Below are 19,725 nucleotides of genomic sequence, written 5' to 3' on the forward strand. Positions count from 1 at the left end.
GCTTTACCTTTACCTAAAATTTCATTTTCTCCATCTTGAGTGGTGAGTTGTTACAGTATATTAATGCAAGAATATGATACTAGTCATGAAGAATTGCTATGAAAAGGATATTGAGCCATAGCAGTGTTGATTTCCGCCACAAAACAATGCAAAATAAGCTGCAAAAGGATGAAATTCTTTGTCATATAAAGTTAAGGTGAAAGAACTATAGTCAGTTTTCTGTCCATCTTTTGTGTCTCCATCCTTTCTTTCCCCCATCTCAGACACCAAACGAAGATGGGCACGAAAGGAGTGTAGGTAAGAGTGGGTATGAGGGAGAACGAGGACGTGTGAGGAGGAGGTCAGTGGACAGCATCACCCGTTCCTGCACCACCAGGAGGCAACGCAGACCCAGCGAGGAAGCTCTCAGGATATCTGGTATGTGGGAGAGTGGAACAGATAACTTGACTCTTCTTCAGCAGCGTGGGCTGAGGGATGGCACTGGCCATCCTTGAAATATGCTTGGTCACCCAAAATACTAGCATACCCCCCCTGAAGAGTTCTTCATGAGCATCCACTCCAGTTTCATAATCTTAGTTGTGTTTTTGCTGTGTATGAATTTGTTTTGTACATTACTAAATTATTTGGTTTCATTCCAAAATGTTATGCAGAATATTGTATGTTGTCGTGTCAGTACTTGACATACTGCTCAAATGTTAGGAACGTTTGTGGCTAGGGAATTATTTATTGGTCTCTGACTATATTCAAGGATGTTTGGTGATTGGTTCATTTTTTTCAGGAACATATCAAGATCTATTGATAATTGAACCAGCCATCCCAATCATGGTGGACCGCAAGCGCAAAAAGAAGTCCAGTAGCAGTGGGACCCTCAAGCGCTCAAAGTCCAATGCCAGCATTGTTGAAAAGTCTGTGAGTTCCTCACGGCGGGCACGGCGCATTGAGAAACTTGACCAGTCCAGTGCTGGGGTGCTCTTCTGTGGGGACCAAGTGAAGGACACTGAGCCAAACCCCAACCCTAGTGACCCCACGTCCTCCCCAGATTCCCCAGACACTCCAGATTTCCCTTATCAGCCTTTTGTTAATGAGGAGGACCCAGGGTATTATAGTGTGTGTGGGGAGTTTGGGTCACAGGGGGTAAGGCCTTTCATATCAGAGGTCAACCTAAATGTGGGGACGGGAAAGGAGTTCATTGCTGATAGTGATGGTGTCCCGAAGAGGCACTCCTTTTCTGGCCTCCACAGCTGCGATAATATGGCCAGAAAGGGTTCGAGGATGGCCAAGTCCCTCTCGTTCAATAGCACCACTGATCGGTGCCGCAGCGGGGACGAAAAGGTCAAGAAACACAGAAAGGTGAAGAAGACAAAAAATGGTATTATAGAGGATAGACAACAGTGTGGCTTGGGTGAGGGGCAGTTCTCATATCCAGTGTACCACCAAGACTACTATTATAACCCCAGCAGTGTGGGGTATAGTGAAGCTAGGCATTATATTGACTACTATTACAGTGATCACAGTGGACTTCAGTATAGTGATGCTACAAATGGCCACATTAATGTTACTGATATTCCTAGTAAAACGGTTCCCTCGAGTTACATGAATGGTGATAGTTCTCAAGCGATGAATGCGTTAGGTAGTGATTATATACCCACGAGGAATGCTGTTGTTAGTGACTATGCGTCTGTTAGTTTCAGTAATCCTGTGGTGGAGCGGAGAAAGCCGTTGCCTGTGACCACCACCGCTAAAGTTAAGCTTAGGTCGGACAACTGGGAGTGGTATTCGGCTCAGCAGGGTGGTGGTAGGGCCAGTAGCAGTGAGACGGTTAGCTCGTGTAGTGATTCAAGTGGGAACCACAGAAGGCTTAAAGCAGAGGACAGGCAAGTGGAAAAAGTAGATGAACGAGCAGCGGAGAGAGCAGATGAAAAGAAGGTGCGTAAGAAGAAGAAATCCAAAGCTAGGTCGTCAGTGGTGGTAGTGGAGGAGGAGCCAGTAGGGACATGAGAGAGAGAGTGGAGACATACCGACAGAGAAAGTGAAAGGAAACAGAGAGAAAAAAAGAGAGGAGAAAGAGAGACACCCAGATCCTCCCCTGCCACCAGGCTCTCCTCCCCTCATCCTGCTCACCACCACACGCTTACCAGTCGCCACCAGCCGCCACCGCCACCCCCACCACGCTGCTGCCCACGCTGCCACTGCATCCTCTTCTTACTCGGTAGAGGACTAGCCTGCTTGTGACTCTTTTATGCTATTCAGTGGAAGCCCCAGTTATCCTCTCACCAGATTTATTAGTTATGGCTGGGAGGGAAGGGTGATCTGCCACAGTCCTCAGGGTCTTAGTCTTTGCCCCTTCCATCCATAGGTGGGAGGAAGAGGTCCGAATGATGATGATGATGATGGTAGTGATTTATATTCATAATCTCTCTTTGTTGTATATTTTTTTAGGCACTTCATTTACCATTCTTTTCAGTTAATAGTGAAATGCCAGCATGTCTTTATACCTGGTGCCATTTTTCATCCTTATTTGATAAAATCATCAGAAGTTTTTCTTTCATTTCCATTATTTGTGTTTTAATTGGAGGATAAGGACATGACAATACTAAATGGTCAAAGTGGTAGTGTCTCTTCATCCCAAAGTCTGGTGCTTTAACATGCCTTAGGAACAATTCTCCAGGTGTTGGATAACAGGGGTTCTACTGTACAGGGTAGCCCATATATTGTGCCCCCCAGTCTATTGTCCTGTGGCAATGACTTAATGTGGTGGTAAGAGGAGCACAGAAATTTTGCCTGTTTCATGAATAATCAACCATTTTACCAGTGGATGTAAGAAAGACATAGATGTATAGCATGAGGTATGGGAAGTACAGAGTAACATCAGGTAGATACTGATAATGCTGACTTAGGCATCCATATAACACACAAGGATTCCACAGATACTGTCAATGGATGGGTGTAATATATGGACAAACCTGTGTATCTTTGGATGCTAATTATTTACCATGACCTACTAGCCTGGGTGTTTATATTTCCTCAGGATTATGGGTGCCATTTTAGCAATTCTTGCTACTCGCACGTTTTGCACCATCTTTTTCTTAGGTCATGTTGTAGGTGGTGTAGGAGGTATCTTTGCATCTCTTCCATTGTGATTTATTTTGCATTATCATCTTGTATATTACCCATGCAATATATTGACCTTAAGAAGTATCTATAACACAGGAGAATGTTAAGGTGTAATATGCAAAATAAATAAGGAAGAACTATTATGAAACTTCCAGTGCCACCTGAAATACATCACTTAGCTCCACCATCTTTGTTAGTTCGGCAGTTTATCATTTGGAAGGCCATATACTGGGCAGCGTGAGAGATAATGCAGCACCCCATCCTTAGTGATATATTTTGCACATTACACTTTATCCTCTTCCAAGTAACTGAGGCAAACTGTGGTGGTATTAGAATGAGATGAATGACATGAGAGGGAATATCACCTTGTAGTATGCATAATAAATCACTAAGAAGAAGGTGCATATAAAATCTCTTGCATTACCTAGATGAGCTTGGCTGGTATACATATGCTGAGTTTCCTCTTTGGCTGGTATATATATGCTCAGTTTCCCCTTTGGCTGGTACACCTATGCTCAGTTTCCTCTTGTAATTAAGATTTGTTTATGCAGGGCTCTGGGGGCTTCAATAATGTGTGGATGAGTGTCTGGCCCATTTCACTGGACGTACCTTTGATAGTTCTCCCATTGTTATTCTTTCTCCTTCCTTGTTTTCTGGATCGTACCTAACCTCATCCTTTGATGTGAAAAACAGTTGTGATGATATTGATGATTCTTGTTTTCTGGATGATGATGACCTATGTTTTATGGATCTGATCTAGTCCCTTAGGTTTAAAAAAAATGTCAAGCCAGTGATGATGATGATGATTTGATGATGATGGCGGAAGAGAAAAGGAAAGTGCATAAATCCCCCATGTCTCTCTCTTCCTGCAAAAACAGATTCGAATTACGAGAGGGAAATGATGGTACATGTTTGTTTACGACTCAGATCCATAGTTAGCTTTTAGCTGTGGTGAAGTAGGCAGCTAAGTGGTGGATTTTATTATCATCTCCCCCTTCATTTATTAGTGTGTATTCTAAGTGGCTATGGAGAAATCTTAACACTTCTATCTTAGTGCTTTATTCTGAATATTACACCTCAGTATCCTCATGTCATTGATGCAAACCATGTCAATATTTTAAGAGAGATAAATAGCAGAAGAGAATGTTAAGGTGTAATATGCAAAATTGAACTTAAGAGCGAGGTGTTACAAAGACTTCTACACAGCCTTAGTAACTTCATGTGTTATTGGTATTAAAACTATAAATAACACGAGAAAGTTAAGACATGCAACTTCAGTTGCTGAGGAAGAGGTGCTATGAGACCTCCTGTGCTACTTAGAATGCAGTATGAACTTTAGGGTTGGTGTGCACTGGTTGGTATAATGCAGGTAAGTGGGTTTGGAATGAAATAACTGTGAGGTGGGGAGTATACTGTATGTGGTGGGAAGGAGGGACTGAATCGGAGTCAGGATTAACTATAAGACAATTTGCTGGAGAGCGATTTAGAATGAAGAATTTGAGATATATATCCAGGAAGGCAGATTAAGTGACTGTGGGTCTGGGGAGTGTGTTTTGGGATGGAATGGGGGAGTGGATTTGAGTCACAATTAGCAGCAAGAACATGTGAAGGAGAGTGATTTGGAATGGAATGATGTACAAGGTTGAGAAGTATATCCAAGGTAGATATGGGTGGAATGAGAAGCTGAAATTGCACTTCATTTAATTTCATGTTTATTCAGGAATTCAGTTGTGAAAAAGGCACAGTGATTAATGCAGGATGTGGATGCATGGAAATTCCCTTTGCTCATGCACTTTGGATGAAAACTTACTTATAATGGTTATTATTATTGTTATTCAGATGGTTATTGTGTATTGTATTCTCACAAAGCTACCATGCTTGGTTTTCCTTACACTGAAACCAATTGGAGTACAGTTGCTCCCCTACTTATGATCTTTTGAGTTACAGGCATTTTCAGATAGGATTTTTTTTTTTTTTTTTTTGATGAATATTACTTACAAAATACTGTATACAATTTTTTAAAAGCATTTTTCTTTTCTTTATGACGTACTGAATACTTTATACAGTGGTTATTAAGACACTGACAGTGTTCCTAATAACTTTACTTCAATAATTAACTTGATTTCAAATTGTTGGTACAGCAGTGGTATTTTAGTTTCTGCCTGTGTTCATTATGTTCACAAAGGAGTTGTACGTATTTGGTGTTAGGAATAAGTGGATTTCAACAACCAAACTTTTCAAAATCCAGTCCAAGGGTTAGATATGAGTGGATTTGGCCTTATGAACTTTTCGGGTTACACTCCAGCTCTTGGTCCCAACTAAGTTTGTAAGTTGGGGAGCAGTTGTACATATAATTTCCACAGTGTATACATTTCCGGCAAAATAATTAACATATTTTTTTTTTGTGTTAGTTGTGAAGATGTTATTACATTAAGAAAAATTTTAAAATCTGTGTCATGCTTACACAGTTGACAAAGTAATTTCTGGGTTAAATAATGTTGCTTGATTTAATTAAACAGGTGGATTGAGTGTGTTGAGGGATTTTATTGTTTGGAGCAACTTTTATCTTTGATGTATATGTGAGGCAAGATGGTTTGGAATGGAATGAGGAAAAGGATATAGCTAAGAGAGTGTGTTGGAAGGCTTTTTGGAGAGAAAATAGGGCTATGAATAAACTGTTTTTGCCACTAGAACTTTATATATACAGTATTGTGCTAGACTGGGAACTGAATAGCCATGTAAGACCTGTATTAAAATGAATATGTCATACTGTTTACACTTGGTATATCAAGTGAGTAGCAAGTTGTATTGAGGTGTGGGCAGGTTTTTTTTAATTACCTGTATTTCACTTTTCAAAATTAGCAGCGAGTAAATTTTGTGTGTGTACTTGTGTGTGTGTGTGTGTGTGTGTGTGTAATAATAGATGATAGTATGTGTGTAAGTGCATATTTAAAATGTGTGTGTATAGATCCTCTGAAGTTTGTTGATGTGTGTTTGTATACCGATTACTAACTTTGTGTGTATAGCTGGTAATGTATGTTTGTGTGTGTTTCTGTGTGTATGTGCATTTGTGTGTAAGGGGGGGGATATATGTTTGGGCATTGTGTGCATATGTATGTGCTTGTGATAATAAAATATGGGCATGGATGGGGGATTAGAGGGTTCATGTAAATACTCTTTATATATAAATCGTCGTTGGAGAGGGCTCACCACACCCTCATATACACACACCTTGGTTTTCATTGTTCTCGATAACTGTTCATTGTTATTAGCAATATTTTTGATAATGGTGGTACTTTAAACATACCCAATATATATAGCACTGTTTGTATGTTCCTGGAGTATGGTACAACTGGCAACACATGAACCTGGGACAGTGTCTGTGAAATGGAGGTCTTAATTTTTGACATTCGTGCATCACAGCTACCTGTTCATTTCATATAATATTTGACATCTGTGTTTACTCATGTCAGTGCCACCAATGAATATCATCATCATCATCATCCGGACCTCCTTTCCCACCCAAGGGCAGGGTGAGGAACCAAATAAATACCATATGTAATTATGTCAAGGTTGTTAAGTGTACCCAAAACTAGGCCTCTGCTATACACTGATGCTGTCCCAGGTTCTTATGTTGCCAACTGTACATCAAGCATCTCAGATTATAGAAGTGGTCGCTCAGTACATTAGAGAGTGTGTGTTTCAATTAGTACTTATTTATATCAGTAGGAACTTATTTATGATGATAATTGTGTTATCTGTGTGTTCTCAAGGATATGGTAACTTTTGGAGGGTTTTATTCTAAGTGGCTTTCAAGATTCCCTAACACCTCCTCCATAGTGATTTATTCAGTACCTAACACCTCAGTATCATCATCTTGTTTGTTAATGATGGAAACTATGTCAGTATTGATATATATAACAAAGGAAGAGAATGCTAAAGTGTAATAAGTGAAATAATTCGCTAGGAAGAGGTGCTTCAAGTCCTTTGCAACTTAGTATGCAGCCCTGTGTGTATATTGTCCTCACTAGGGTATCATTGGTCTTTGTATATGTTTTCCATACTCGATTGTTGTGTGATGGGTGTGGGAGGTTTTGTGGTGATGATGATGATGGTGATGACTTTTTTTCTTTTATGTTGATGCTTTGTGATGATGGTGTTTTGTTAAGATGATATGTGATGTGATGATGATATGTGGTGGGGGTTATGTGATGTGATGATGTTTTAGTGTCAAGAATTGTGAAGTCTTGAATGGTAAGTGAATGGAGGTGTGTCCGATTTTTCTGGGTGCAAATGATAGGTCTCGTAAATTGTGTTTTCCCTCTTCAATTGTTCCTGGAGCCTACCCACCCCTTGTATGACAGTGGGGAAAGAGTTAGAATGATGATGATTGTGATGTCATTGTGAACTCAGCTACAGAGCATCATACTGTACATGTCTGATTAGTGAGAATTACTGAGAATATTGTCCAGAATTATCAGACATTATTTACTGTATCACTATATTCATTCTTCTTCTTTTCTTGCTCATGTAACTAATTTAAACTTATCGTATTTTATAATTCTTTTGGATGTTCATTCTCTCTCTTATTTCCATTATATAGAAGCAAATTATCCCAAAATTGTTTAAATCTCGTTTATAACTGTCTTTTTCATGTAAAAAATTAAGGACATATTTTGTTGATTATTTTGACAGCTCATTTTCTCTTTTATATCCTTTTTATAATACATTAGTGAATTACCCCAAAATTGTTTAAATCTGTCTTATAACTGTCTTCTTCATGTAACAAATTAAGGATGTATTTTTATGATTATTTTAACTGCTCATTTTCTCCTTTATTTCCCTTTCATAACAGTTAAATACCTTGCCAAAAAATGAGACATGAAATACTTGACTGTTGTACAAAGAGGCAGCGTGTGAAATTTTGGATGGCAGATGGCATAGGAGACTTGGGAGGTGGTCTTCCATAGCAATTTATTTTTCACAGTAACTACCTGACTGATTGACTCTGTCGTTTATGTATATGTGAAGCTATAGAATGTGGCGAATGTTTTTGGCATATCAGATAGAGCCAGGATTCCGGGGACTTGAATGATGAGTGAATGGAAGTGTGGCCCATTGGATTGGGCAAATCTGGGCTGTCTGGACATTGCTACTTCTCACTCTGCCCTAAGGTGGGAAAGGAGGTCTGGATGATGATGATGATGACTACCTGACCTTCTCTTATACTATTTCTGTGGTTTTAACATTGACATAGTTCATGTCAGTAACATACAGGTGGATGTTAAGGTGTCATGTGCAGACTAAATCACTGAGGAAGAGGTATTTGGGGATCTCCAAAGCCACTTAGAATACAGCTGTGTTTGATCATCCAGAATTCACTTTTTCCTGAAGACATTATGACTGTTTAGTACGGATCAATATGGTCTTCGAGAAATAAGCCTGGGAGGTAGAATCAGGGTTCCAGGGGCTTGAATGATGTGTGAATGACTGTCTTGGGTCTGTATTTTCGTCAGTTAAGGTCACTCCCTAATGCCTCTTCCTTAGTGATCTATTTTTTGGTATAGCAAGTTAAAGCCTCTAATACCTGTTCCATAGTGATTCATTTTGTGATACAGCTAGATAATACCATTTTGTACATTATATATGCTGAGTATAGTGATGCCTGAACAATATAAATGACACAGAAGAGGATAGAGAGGAGTGATAAGTAAAATAAATTGCTTAGGAAGAGGTATTAAGGAGCTTCCTTACCTGATAATGCAGGCCTAGAGTCAGACTCAAATATGAAGTCCGTTTGGGTGGGGCCCGAGAGGGGATTTCCCTCTCTACAGCTCTGCCGCATCAACCCCAGTACCTATCTCTCTCTCTGTCATATGTCAGCTATTTACTATTTGAAATTGTATATTAAATATTCTGTACTTATTGAATATATTAAATAAGGCTATATAGTGCTATGAATGTGTCGCTTTTTAGGATAATAGCAATGATTTGTATAAATTCCACACCACGTGACAACGTCGCTTTCCGACGTTGCCAGAGGTCAAGGACACCCACCTCAGACTACAGGTGACCGGTCACTTCCTGCCTGATCCCCACCCACGATGGCAGCTACTCCGACTCGCTCTCGTGTGCTCCACAGTCGGGAGAAAGAACTTATTTACAATGTGAACAAGTATTTTTTAGAAGAAAAGGCTATTGGAGACTTTATAATTCCACCTTCAAGAGCAGTTGCTCGCACTGCCAAAGCTACCAACGTTAGCGAAAAAACAGTCCAAAGAATCTGCTCTAAATTTAATAAAGCTTGTGTGACACAAATGTCACCAGAACAGCCTGTATTCTCGTCACCAACAAAGAAGCGCAATGCAACTGTAACGAATCTCGACGATTTCGACAAGCGAGTGGTCAGAAGAACTGTCCTGGGATTCTATGAAAGGCATGAAATTCCTGCATTGCACAAGATTTACGAAGAACTCAAGGAAAACATATCTTTCAAGGAAGCAACGAGTCTCTTCGTAGGATTCTCTTGCAGATGGGCTTCAAATTTGCAAAAGTTGATGGCCGAAAGTTCCTTATGGAAAGGAGCAATGTAGCAGCAGCTCGGACCATATATAAATATATAAAAACTTTCTCAATCAACTGAGAGAGAGAGAGAGAGAGAGAGGAGGTTTGGCAGAGCTGTAGAGAGGGAAATCCCCGCGCAGGCCCCACCCAAACGGACTTCATATTTGAGTCTGACCATAGGTAATTTCACTGGGCCTGCTGTTGATAATTCTCCATGTATAGTGTTTTCTCTTAGTGTCTGGGCCTTACCTCACCCCATCCTTAGCTGAGAAAACAAGGTGGGGATGAGGATGAAAAATAAATTGAGAAAGAAGAGGGGGAGAGATGAGGTGGAGAGGTATGTGCCTGAGGGTGGTGTGAGTTGGAAGGAAGGCAGTGTAATGGTGAAGGGCAGGGTGACATGGAAGCAGTTTCTTCACGGCCACGACCTCCAGGATTAAGAAGCCTGGTTTTAGATAGATGCATAGCCAGATAGATGAGAGGAAGAGGGCCCACAAAGCCTCCAGATTCACTAGACAATGATGTGAGCTGTCTCTTCATATAGGGAATAACAAAGGATCACATTGCATTCAGAGGATTATTTAGTAACAAGTATTCAGTAATGAGTGAATGGTACCTGTGAGTGTGTGTGCTGAGAGAAGGTTAGGTCGCCCTGGGTCAGCGTGGATAAGTTTAAGTGTACAGAGGTCAGATAGTATGCCAAATTGACCATACGACAACTGCAAGGGTTCTGTTGTTTTGTATAATGATAGACTGGAGCAGATCTGTTCTTTGGCTGGGATATGAATTTTCTCTATTAATATTTTGGATTACATCATAAGTGGCATGGGAAGCAGTGTAGCATCTGTTTCATGGTGATTTATTTGGCATATTACACCTTAACACTGTCTTTTATGCACTTTATGTTGTTTTCATGTTGACAGGTTACATCAGTATTACACAAAAGAATGTTGAGATGTAATGTGCTGAGTAAATTGCTAAGAGAAATGTGTTACAGATCTCCCAAGCCACATTGACTACAAACCTATTTATTCCATGACGTGTTAGTGTGTTGGGATTTTTTTTCTAACATTTACTGTATTTGTTTGTGGATACCTTAAGGTTTGTGATTTAGTTGTGTGTGTGTGTGTGTGTGTGTATGATGAAGTGTTGGTGTGTGTGTGTGTTGTGTTGTTCTGTGCTGTGTGCAGTTTCTTGTAAGTGTGTGAACTGTGGTGTAATGTCCCTGTATGTTTATCAGTTTAGGTGCCTCCATGTATGACTCTGTGTATATGTGCATGTATGTAAGTGCTTGTTCCCCCAGAGGTACCATCAGCTGCAGGAGTTTGGTTGCCTCTCCTGCATCTTTGTCTCTGAGCTTTGATAACTTGAATGCACAGAAGCCAACACTGATGATGCTGATGTGTCTAAATACAGTCATCAGTGTCAGAAGCTGTAATTTCACCAGACTAAGTATCAGAGTCCACTGAGAGAGAAGCAGAGGAGGAAACTGGGCTTTTATTCCCTGGAGTACACATCCCTGTCCTTGCATCACAATCCCACCCTCCCGTAGAATACTCTAGAATATCATACTGTATTTCAAAGCTGAGAGTAAATGCCATGTGCCACTTAAAAGGAACCTGTTCTTTTCGAATTATGGCTGGCTTTATCTCATTGATTAACCCTTTTAGCCTGCGGACGTCTCTGTTGCTTAATATAATAACCTGGCATTAGTCACAATCACAGACAGAGGTCATTCTCAGGCTCAGTGGGTTAAGCAGTACACTCTTAATTCTTTCTATATGTACCTCTTCACAACAAGAAGTGGCCCAAAAGCTGGATGTAATTGCCTGTTGGTCACAAGAATAAAATATTAAAAGTGAATGATTGGCTTGAAGGGGTAACTTATCTCGCTTGGTAGTGCCTTAGTGCTGTTTGGCCTTTGCTGCCTTGGTGCTAGTGGTTGATTATGTATTCTTTCAGCTCAGTGACATTTCAGTTTATTTTTGCTGTCACCTGATGATTTTTACTCAGGTCTAGGGAGATTTCTTGTAATGAAGGAGTTGCTGAAGGATGTATCTAAGCTCTCAAGTTTGAAGTTTTCCTAAAATTGCCTGCAGATAGAATAAAATGAAAAATACATCGTCCACCTGAAGGGGTTAGCTTTCCTGTCCATGTTTCAAGACTTGGTGTGTGTAGGGGATGCCGTGCCAGAGCTGGACTTTGGTCGGTAGTGCTGAGAGTGTTGGGAAAGTAGGCAGTCTTTTAATTTTATTTGTGTCGTAAACGGTGTATGTGAAGCAGCCTCTTCTTATTTAACATACTCCTATTTTTAGTGACCCTGTTCCTTGTTACATTTTATTAATATTAATCACTCCTTTATTCTTTTATTTGTAGCAGTGCCTTTCCTCCTCTATTTTTTTTTTTTTTTTAAACATCCACTTTCCTTGTCTCATTCACTTTATCTTTAATTATTTGCATCCCCTTTCCTTGTCCAGTTTGCTTGCTCTGTTTTTTTTTGCAACTTCTTTCTCCGTCTCTTTCACCTCTGTTATTTTCATCACTAATATTTTGAATAGTATAGCTGGTGAAATAGAGTTAATAATATCTAAGACCTAAATAATGAGTGAATGGATTTTTGTCCCATTCCACTCAGTTATTCTTTATTTTAGTAACCCATCCCCTTTTGTATCTTTTATTTTTATTACTATTATTGAGATTTTATTCTGAGTAATTCTTTATAACTCTGTGAGGAGTTAAGAATTTAAAATGATCAATGAATGGATTTTTGTTCCATTTCCTGCAGTGTTTGGTTGGAGCTGTGCATCATTAGGTTCCATGTTTGTGGACTTTACCCACTCTAAAAAGATTATTTATTATTATTGGTGGTGGTGGTGGTGGTAGTGGACAGGGTGACTTGGAAAGTTTCTTTGTCACCACCTCCAAGAGTAAAGGCATCTGGCTATAGGTAGAGATAGGTTATTTTTATTATTATATACCGGGTAGTATCTTTTTTTATATCAAGTTGGGAAGTTTAATTTAGAATGCTAGAAACTTAGCAAGGCCTACATTATTTTTATCCCTCTGAGCTGCAAGACTCTATTATATATGCATAAAATCTTAGGAGAATGCTTTCAAGGTTAACACTGAAGGTGAAGAGACAAGGGATGTGGTTTATGCAATAGGGTTTAGTGATTTTGTTTCAGGGAGTGTAATTTAGTTCAGCTTATCCAGAAAAATGACCATATATAGTTGATTTGTTCTCATCTGACAGAACTGATCCACTCCTATAACTTGCATGAAATTTACTGAGAAGTGAAGTAGAAATGAGTCTCCTTGGTTCTTAGTCAAATTAACCCACCAGTTTGACTACAAGAGGCCATCTAGGGAGCTGAAAGAAGGATTAAGGATCTAGTCAACTTAGAGAAATCACACTACAGTATACAGGTTTAGCATCCTCTCTTTATACTGTATGTATTGTGTTTTGATATTGTTTACACATCACTTTGAGGTACATGCCTATGGGTCTTATTTTCAGTGGCTTTGGAAGTTTTGATAACACTTTTTTGTTAGTGATTTATTCTACATACCACATCTCGGTTTCCATCCATCCATCCATCATCCAATCCTACATTGCCCCAAGTGGAGCGTAGGAGCCCGGGGCTAGGCAGTTGGTCCCGACATTTAAGATGAGAGTGACCAGCCTCACTCATCCCTGAGTGGCTCGGTTTCCTCATGTATTTAATTGATGCAAACTGTGTCACTATTAAAACAATGTGAAACTGAATAACATACAAGAGAATGTTAGGGTGTAATATGCCAAATGAATCACTACACATATGCTATAAGGCTTTCTTTTGCCATCTAGAGTATGGCACAGAAGGTTACCAGAAAAAGAATATTGATTAAGATGGGCCCTGTTGTTCATTTAAGATTACTGAGCCATGTAGAGTCACTTTATTTTTCTTTGCTGCCACATATTCCACATAAAATGATAGATTGTGTGATGCTGCTGTCTTTCGTGTTATGCTGCCGTCTCTTGTGTTATGCCATAATGTCTTTCTTTTTACGTGATGGAACTGGGTCACTTCTATAGCTGGATATTTAATGTCTTAGTTATGCGGTAGAACTGAGTCTCTTTGGTTTCTAGTCAAAACAAGCCTCCAGTCTGACTACACATGGCCATCAACTGAGCCAAAAGGGGGTTAGGGATCTCTGTCAGGTTAAAGCAAGTACGTTTAGCCAGTGTACCCAGTCTCACCCATGCTGTTCCCCATTTCCATGCCCATTGATCAGAGGTGTGTGTGAAGTCTACCTATGTTTGTATGAAAGGAATGTTCCATTTAGAAGGATTATGCTATGTGCCTGTTTCTTATTTTTGGAGGAAATTTGGGTTTAGATGGTGGTGGTGATGATGAAAATGTATATACAGTATATTTATGTGTAAGCTTGGTTTCTCTGAGTGGATGTGAGGCTTACACAGTGCTGTTTTGTGTATGTGTAAGGTATATTGCTGTTGGTATGGATCTTTGTGTGTATTTGTGTTAGTGGTGTGCATGTGTGTGTTTATGTATGCAAGGAGTCTCGGTCTCAGTATGTGTGTGTGTGTGTGTACAATAATTGAAGATGATGTGTTCTGCATGGTGTGTATGTATGTATGTGTGTGCATGAAAAACCTCGCTCTATAAATGTGTGTGTAACTTATGATGCCATAGAATGCATGGTGTGTATGTACTGTATTTGTGCACGTGGAAAGTTTGTGCTGCCTTACTCGCTTTTTAATTCCCAGATGTACTCGTTAAACACCAGCTGAATGGTGCTCCTAAGAGGCATAGTATCAAGGTCTATACTAGATGGGATAGGAGGCTTCTTAACACATCCTCCGAAGTGAATTATTTTACCAACTGCACCTTATTCTCTTGTATGTTAGTGCTGCAAGGTATGTTGATATTTGAAGGATATAAATAGCTTACAAGAGGTATTAAGAGATTATTTTACCAGTTACACCTAAATATTTTCCTGTATGTTGATATTGGAAAGATGTAAACAGAGTACTAGAGAATATTAAAGCTGTAACATGGAAAATAAATAGCCACGGAAGAGTTGTTACGAAGCCTCCATGTCACTAGCAACATGGGCCTAATTTTTTTTCTACATGTCTTAACAGTCTAGTCTGAGGCCGGTGGAGAGCAGTGTAGCGAATGGACTAGTTTCATTATTATATTATTATTATTTGTATATCGGTTATACTGTATCCTGTAGCTCCCATTTAGAAGAATAAATGTTATAGCTTCTTAACCTGAGGTGTTATTACCCTAGATTGCAATATACTGTAATGAATTTGGAGTGAGAATGCTTTACTAAATAGCTGTACAGTGGTGGTGATTTTATTTGTGGTGTCTTTTTATTACGCTCAGTGGAGAAAGGGTGAGGAGGTTGTGCGTTTGGCATGGTTTGTCTGGCTGTCACTGTGCAAACTTACGGAAAAACTAATGGATCGAATGACACCAAATATGGCACAGTGACAGGTTCATCGGAGCAACTGGTGATTGATTTCTGGCCTACGAAGTGATAGAAGTCAAAAGAAAGGTCAACTCAAACAGTTTTGACATTGATAATATCACTGATACAAATATACTAAAGATTATTAATGTGTCATACACAACTAAATCATGATGAGACGCTAGAGATATTCCTAACCCACCGACAATGAGAAAAATCATACTGTAAGCCTTCTTGTCTAAAAATAGTCTCCAAGGCTGAATAAATAAATAAAAAAAGAGCAAGAATAAACTACATATGACTTCGGATTCCAGGGCTTAATAAATAATGCTTTATGAAGAATGTGTGAAGACTATTTGTAAAAAGAGAAAAATACACAGTACAGGCGATTCAAAAGTCTTTAGAAGAATAGATTTTTACTGTAGAAATCGTATGCGACAAAGAGGAAGTTTCAATAATGTGTGGTCAAAGCGCGGGAAGATGGCGATAAGGAAGGGTGTCTCTGGTTATGTGCTGTGTTGAGATTTTGATTACTCTCTCCGCAGCGCATCCGTCACCCCTTCAGACATTCGTGAGTACAATTTAAGAAAAGTACTATAGGCTGATGTGCAGAATGAGACGGCGGCTTTGTTAAAAATGGCGATGGTGACGGATTATGTTTTCGTGTTCTTTTTGGCGATATCGTTCTGTTGCAGCCGTTTCGTTTGCCACACCTAATTCTACACACTTTCCATTTCCTTTTCATCAGAACTGAATCCTGAATAATCCGGGAAAGTGCAGGATGATAGATTTGATAATGACCATTTTCTAAAAGCCCTAATGAAGATATTTTAAATTTAGAAACGTTTATTGTCAATTATGAAAACTACGAATTTGTTTACATTAGTAGTTTTTACGTAGTATGCATCGGTATTCATTTTATATGCTATTTATTTCCTTTTATATATATCTTTAATGCAGATTAGATTGCAGAAATAGGACTGAAGAATGTATTTACGAATAAGACGCAGGAAAACGCTGGAATGGAAAAGGTGTTGCAAGCATTCAGGAGATTCGGAAGCATCTCCCAATGAACAAGAGTTACTGGCCCGTCAAATTCGCGATCAACTTATTGCTACTCTTATTTATTTATGTACTTCTTAATTCTTTTTCAGAGGGGCGCGACCTTTCCTATTGCAGTTAGCCTTTCACAGGTTACTTGCTGTTTCATAAATTACCATAGATACCGGGAACTTTTCAAAGTTTTACCTGTGAAATTTGCAGACTTGTTTATATTCACACATACCGTCACTCGGATGAAGTTATCACCAACAGAATTACTTGCCGCCAAAATCCATACACACGTTTTTTGGCGTAGTTTTAAAGACTACCGAAAATTTAGGTTTGGATAATTTCAGTTAAGTCCAGGTAGGTTAGAATAGTGTTATGCTGAGTGTTTTTAGGTCGACTCCTCGTCCTAAGAACACCAGCGACTGAGCGGGGTCCTCTTTCCGGACCGGAAGTAAAGCACCCACAAAGGAACAGGACATAAAAACCAGGCAGTACACAACACATCTATTGCCTTAATTCTAACCGTTACAATATTACATAGAGTGATATTGGATATACAGGAGACAGGGACACAGAGTTAGCCTTTGACACCACAATGCACAGTCACACATAACACAGTATAATGCATGTACACTTATGTTATTAGTTATATGTAGCGATATCCGTATTTCTTCTTTAGGCAGAATATATATTTAATTGGATGCAAGGGGAATGAACAAGATTAAGAGTCCGTGGGGGAAATACTACTATAATTAGACAGGGTGCGGATCGCGACACTTGATGTAGTCACTTAGTCCCGGCGGCACTTACACGCTGACTTTTGACTCACCCGCGCACCCTAGTCTCCGTTCACAGTTACTGAAAGTTCTCTTATTTAGGACTCTTACAATTACTATAAGTTCTATTACTTAGGACTTAGGCTATTTTCTGTTCTGCCGGGTATCGGGTTCTTATAGACCAATAGTAACTGTCACTGGCTTTACACTGGACTTCACTTGGTCACTGTTCACTGTTATTTCCCCCTGGGTTGTTCTCCGTACAAGGGGCGTCACTATTTACCCGTGTATCCTGGGTAGAGATCACTCTGGAGTACGGGCGTGAGGGGAGAACCCTAGGGGGACCCGGCCTGCAGAGGGCAATATACTACCCGCAGGGGAGTCACTACCCGGGTCCTGGTCGTCGGTGAGGTGCAGGGAGGCCCTCCGGTCTGGGGGCCTCGACCTGAGAGGTGGCCCTCGTACTGGAGCCTCGTTGGTGGGGTGCAGGGAGGCCCTCCGGTCTGGGGGCCTCGACCTGAGAGGTGGGCCTCGGGACTGGGGTCAAACAGCTGGAGGAGGCGGGCCTGTCGTCTCTGGCTCCGTAGGGTGAGGGAGCCTGGGTTGCCCTCGTCTGGAGGCTGCTGGTCGGGCTTGGGGGTCCTGGGACTGCGGTCGCCTGTAGGGAAAGGCGCCGACAGGGTTGGGCTGCGGCACCGTCTCCGTCGGGTGTCCGACAGGAACAGAGATTTCCCAGGGGTAGGAGGTAGGGCCGGGATCGGGCCTTGCCACCACTCTGGCAACACCTTCGGGGCAACACTCCCGAATGGTGACAAAGGGCGTCTCACGCAGCTGAGAGGAAAGGGGTCGGCCGTGCAAGGGACTTCCTGCGTCGGGAGTGCTTTCAGTGCCACAAATGAAGGGCATACAGTGGCCGCTCCTTCCCCGTCACGCACAATGGCCGTGAACGCGGTTCCGTGACCCCTAGGGCACACAGCTGAAGGGCGTACAGTGGCCGCTCCTTCCCCCGCACGTACAGTGGCCGTGTTGGCGGTGCTGCTCCCACAGGAGGAAAAGGCAGGAGAAAGGTACACGGAGTCCGTGTCCTCTCCGGTACGTACTGAAGCCGTAGCCTTGGGTCTGCTTACCCTGGTACGTACTGCGGCCATAGCCATAAGCTTACCCGCCCTACGAGAAGCAACTGAAGGGCGTACAGTGGCCGCTCCTTCCCCGTCACGTACAGTGGCCGTCGACGCGGTGTTGCTCCCATAGGAGGGAAAAGCAGGAGAGGGATGCACAGAGGCAGCGCCCTCCCCGGTGCACACTAAGGCCGTAGCCAAGGGTCCCCTTACCCTGGTGCACACTTCTGGCTGTAGCCTTGGACCTCCTGCCCTTTGGGTGGTAACTGAAGGGCGTACAGTGGCCGCTCCTTCCCCGTCACGCACAGTGGCCGTCGACACGGTGTTACCTGGGACTGAATCCTGTTCAGTCCCACCCCGATTCTGGTGACGGCTGTCCCTCCCGCAGGGTCGTTGCCTTTTTCCTGTCACCTGGTGTTGGGGTAGTTGCGGGGAACAGGGACTCAGGACAGTAGTGTCCCGGTGACCCTCTTGACCTGGGTCACTAACTCTACCGTTGTGTCCTCCTGGGGTGGTGGTGTGGTAGCGGCCCGGTGGTGGGGTGAGGGGTGGCGGGGTGGGGGGTCCGGCAGCGGGTATTTTAAATAGGTTAGACTGAGATTAAATTAGGTTTAGTAAGTTAGGACATACTGGGACTTGGCCAGATGGATATTCGGGGGTCTTGGATAGGGTAAGTGGCAGTTTTAGGTGGCTAAAATTAGGGGGGTCTGGAGGCTTCACTCCCCTTTAGGAGAGTCTAGGTTAGGCCAGGATAGGTTAGGCTGGATCGTTAGGTTTCATATAGATTTGAATAGTTGCTAAACTGACCTATTACCCCAAAGTAGGTATATTATTTCCACTGCACTTTCTGTAGTTAAAAATAGCCAGATAACTCTCTGTGTTGCATACCGTACTAAAATTGTTTTCCTGAAGGTCGTGTCACTGCAGGAAGACAGTTGATATCGCCCAGATCGTGTGAAAAAGGATCTTAGTGTGCATGGAGGAAAACCAAAGGCTGTGTTGAATTTTCGCTTGTCTTGTTCTTGCAAAAACAGATCAGGTAACGACAGGGAATCGATCGTAAGTAATTAGCCTTGTTCGAGAATCATTGGCTGTTGTGTACGTTTATGTCTAGCACGTATTCTGAGTATCGTAAGAAGCTTCGTAACATTTCTTCCTTAGCGATTTAGTCTATTTTGCATATTTCACCTTAGTATCCACTTGTATCTTTATTCACATCATTTGAATATCAACAAGTTTTCATCAGTGCATAGGCCTACAGGACAATACTGAAGTGTGAAATGGGCAATAAATCGCCAAGGACGATGTGTTACGGAATTCCACTTAGAACACGACCGGTGAATTAGGGAGACGAGTTCGTGCAAGAAACACATTGAGGTGGTTTGGCCATGTGGAGAGGATGGAGGGCGAGAGACTGACGAGGACAGTGTGAGTGAGGTGGAGAGGGGGAGAGGGTAGGGGTGACCAAAGATGAGATGGAGGGATGGAGTGGAGAGGTTTTTTGAGAGAGGGAGGTGTGGGCTAGGAGCAGGGCAGTGAAATGTCGGAGGGCAGGGCGACATGGAGGCGAATTGTTTGTGGCCACCTCACAGGATTAAGGCGTCTGGCAATGGACAGATAGA

General features: G+C 41.5%; 1 protein-coding gene across 1 annotated transcript in view; it reads left to right on the forward strand.

Annotated features, from left to right (window-relative positions):
• Positions 1-1,998, forward strand: part of LOC145402047 (uncharacterized) — a 49,460-nt gene extending 47,462 nt beyond the window's left edge. Inside the window, exons 10-11 of the mRNA XM_080274143.1 lie at positions 264-417; positions 779-1,998. Coding sequence (XP_080130269.1) covers positions 264-417; positions 779-1,998 — 1,374 coding nt within the window. The remainder of the gene's footprint in view (positions 1-263; positions 418-778) is intronic.
• The last annotated feature ends 17,727 nt before the right edge of the window (positions 1,999-19,725 follow it).

This window comes from Coenobita brevimanus, chromosome 57 (genome assembly GCF_032717465.1).
Source record: "Coenobita brevimanus isolate Jiangsu-jjx chromosome 57, ASM3271746v2, whole genome shotgun sequence".
In the NCBI taxonomy this organism is placed as follows: Eukaryota; Metazoa; Arthropoda; class Malacostraca; order Decapoda; family Coenobitidae; genus Coenobita; species Coenobita brevimanus.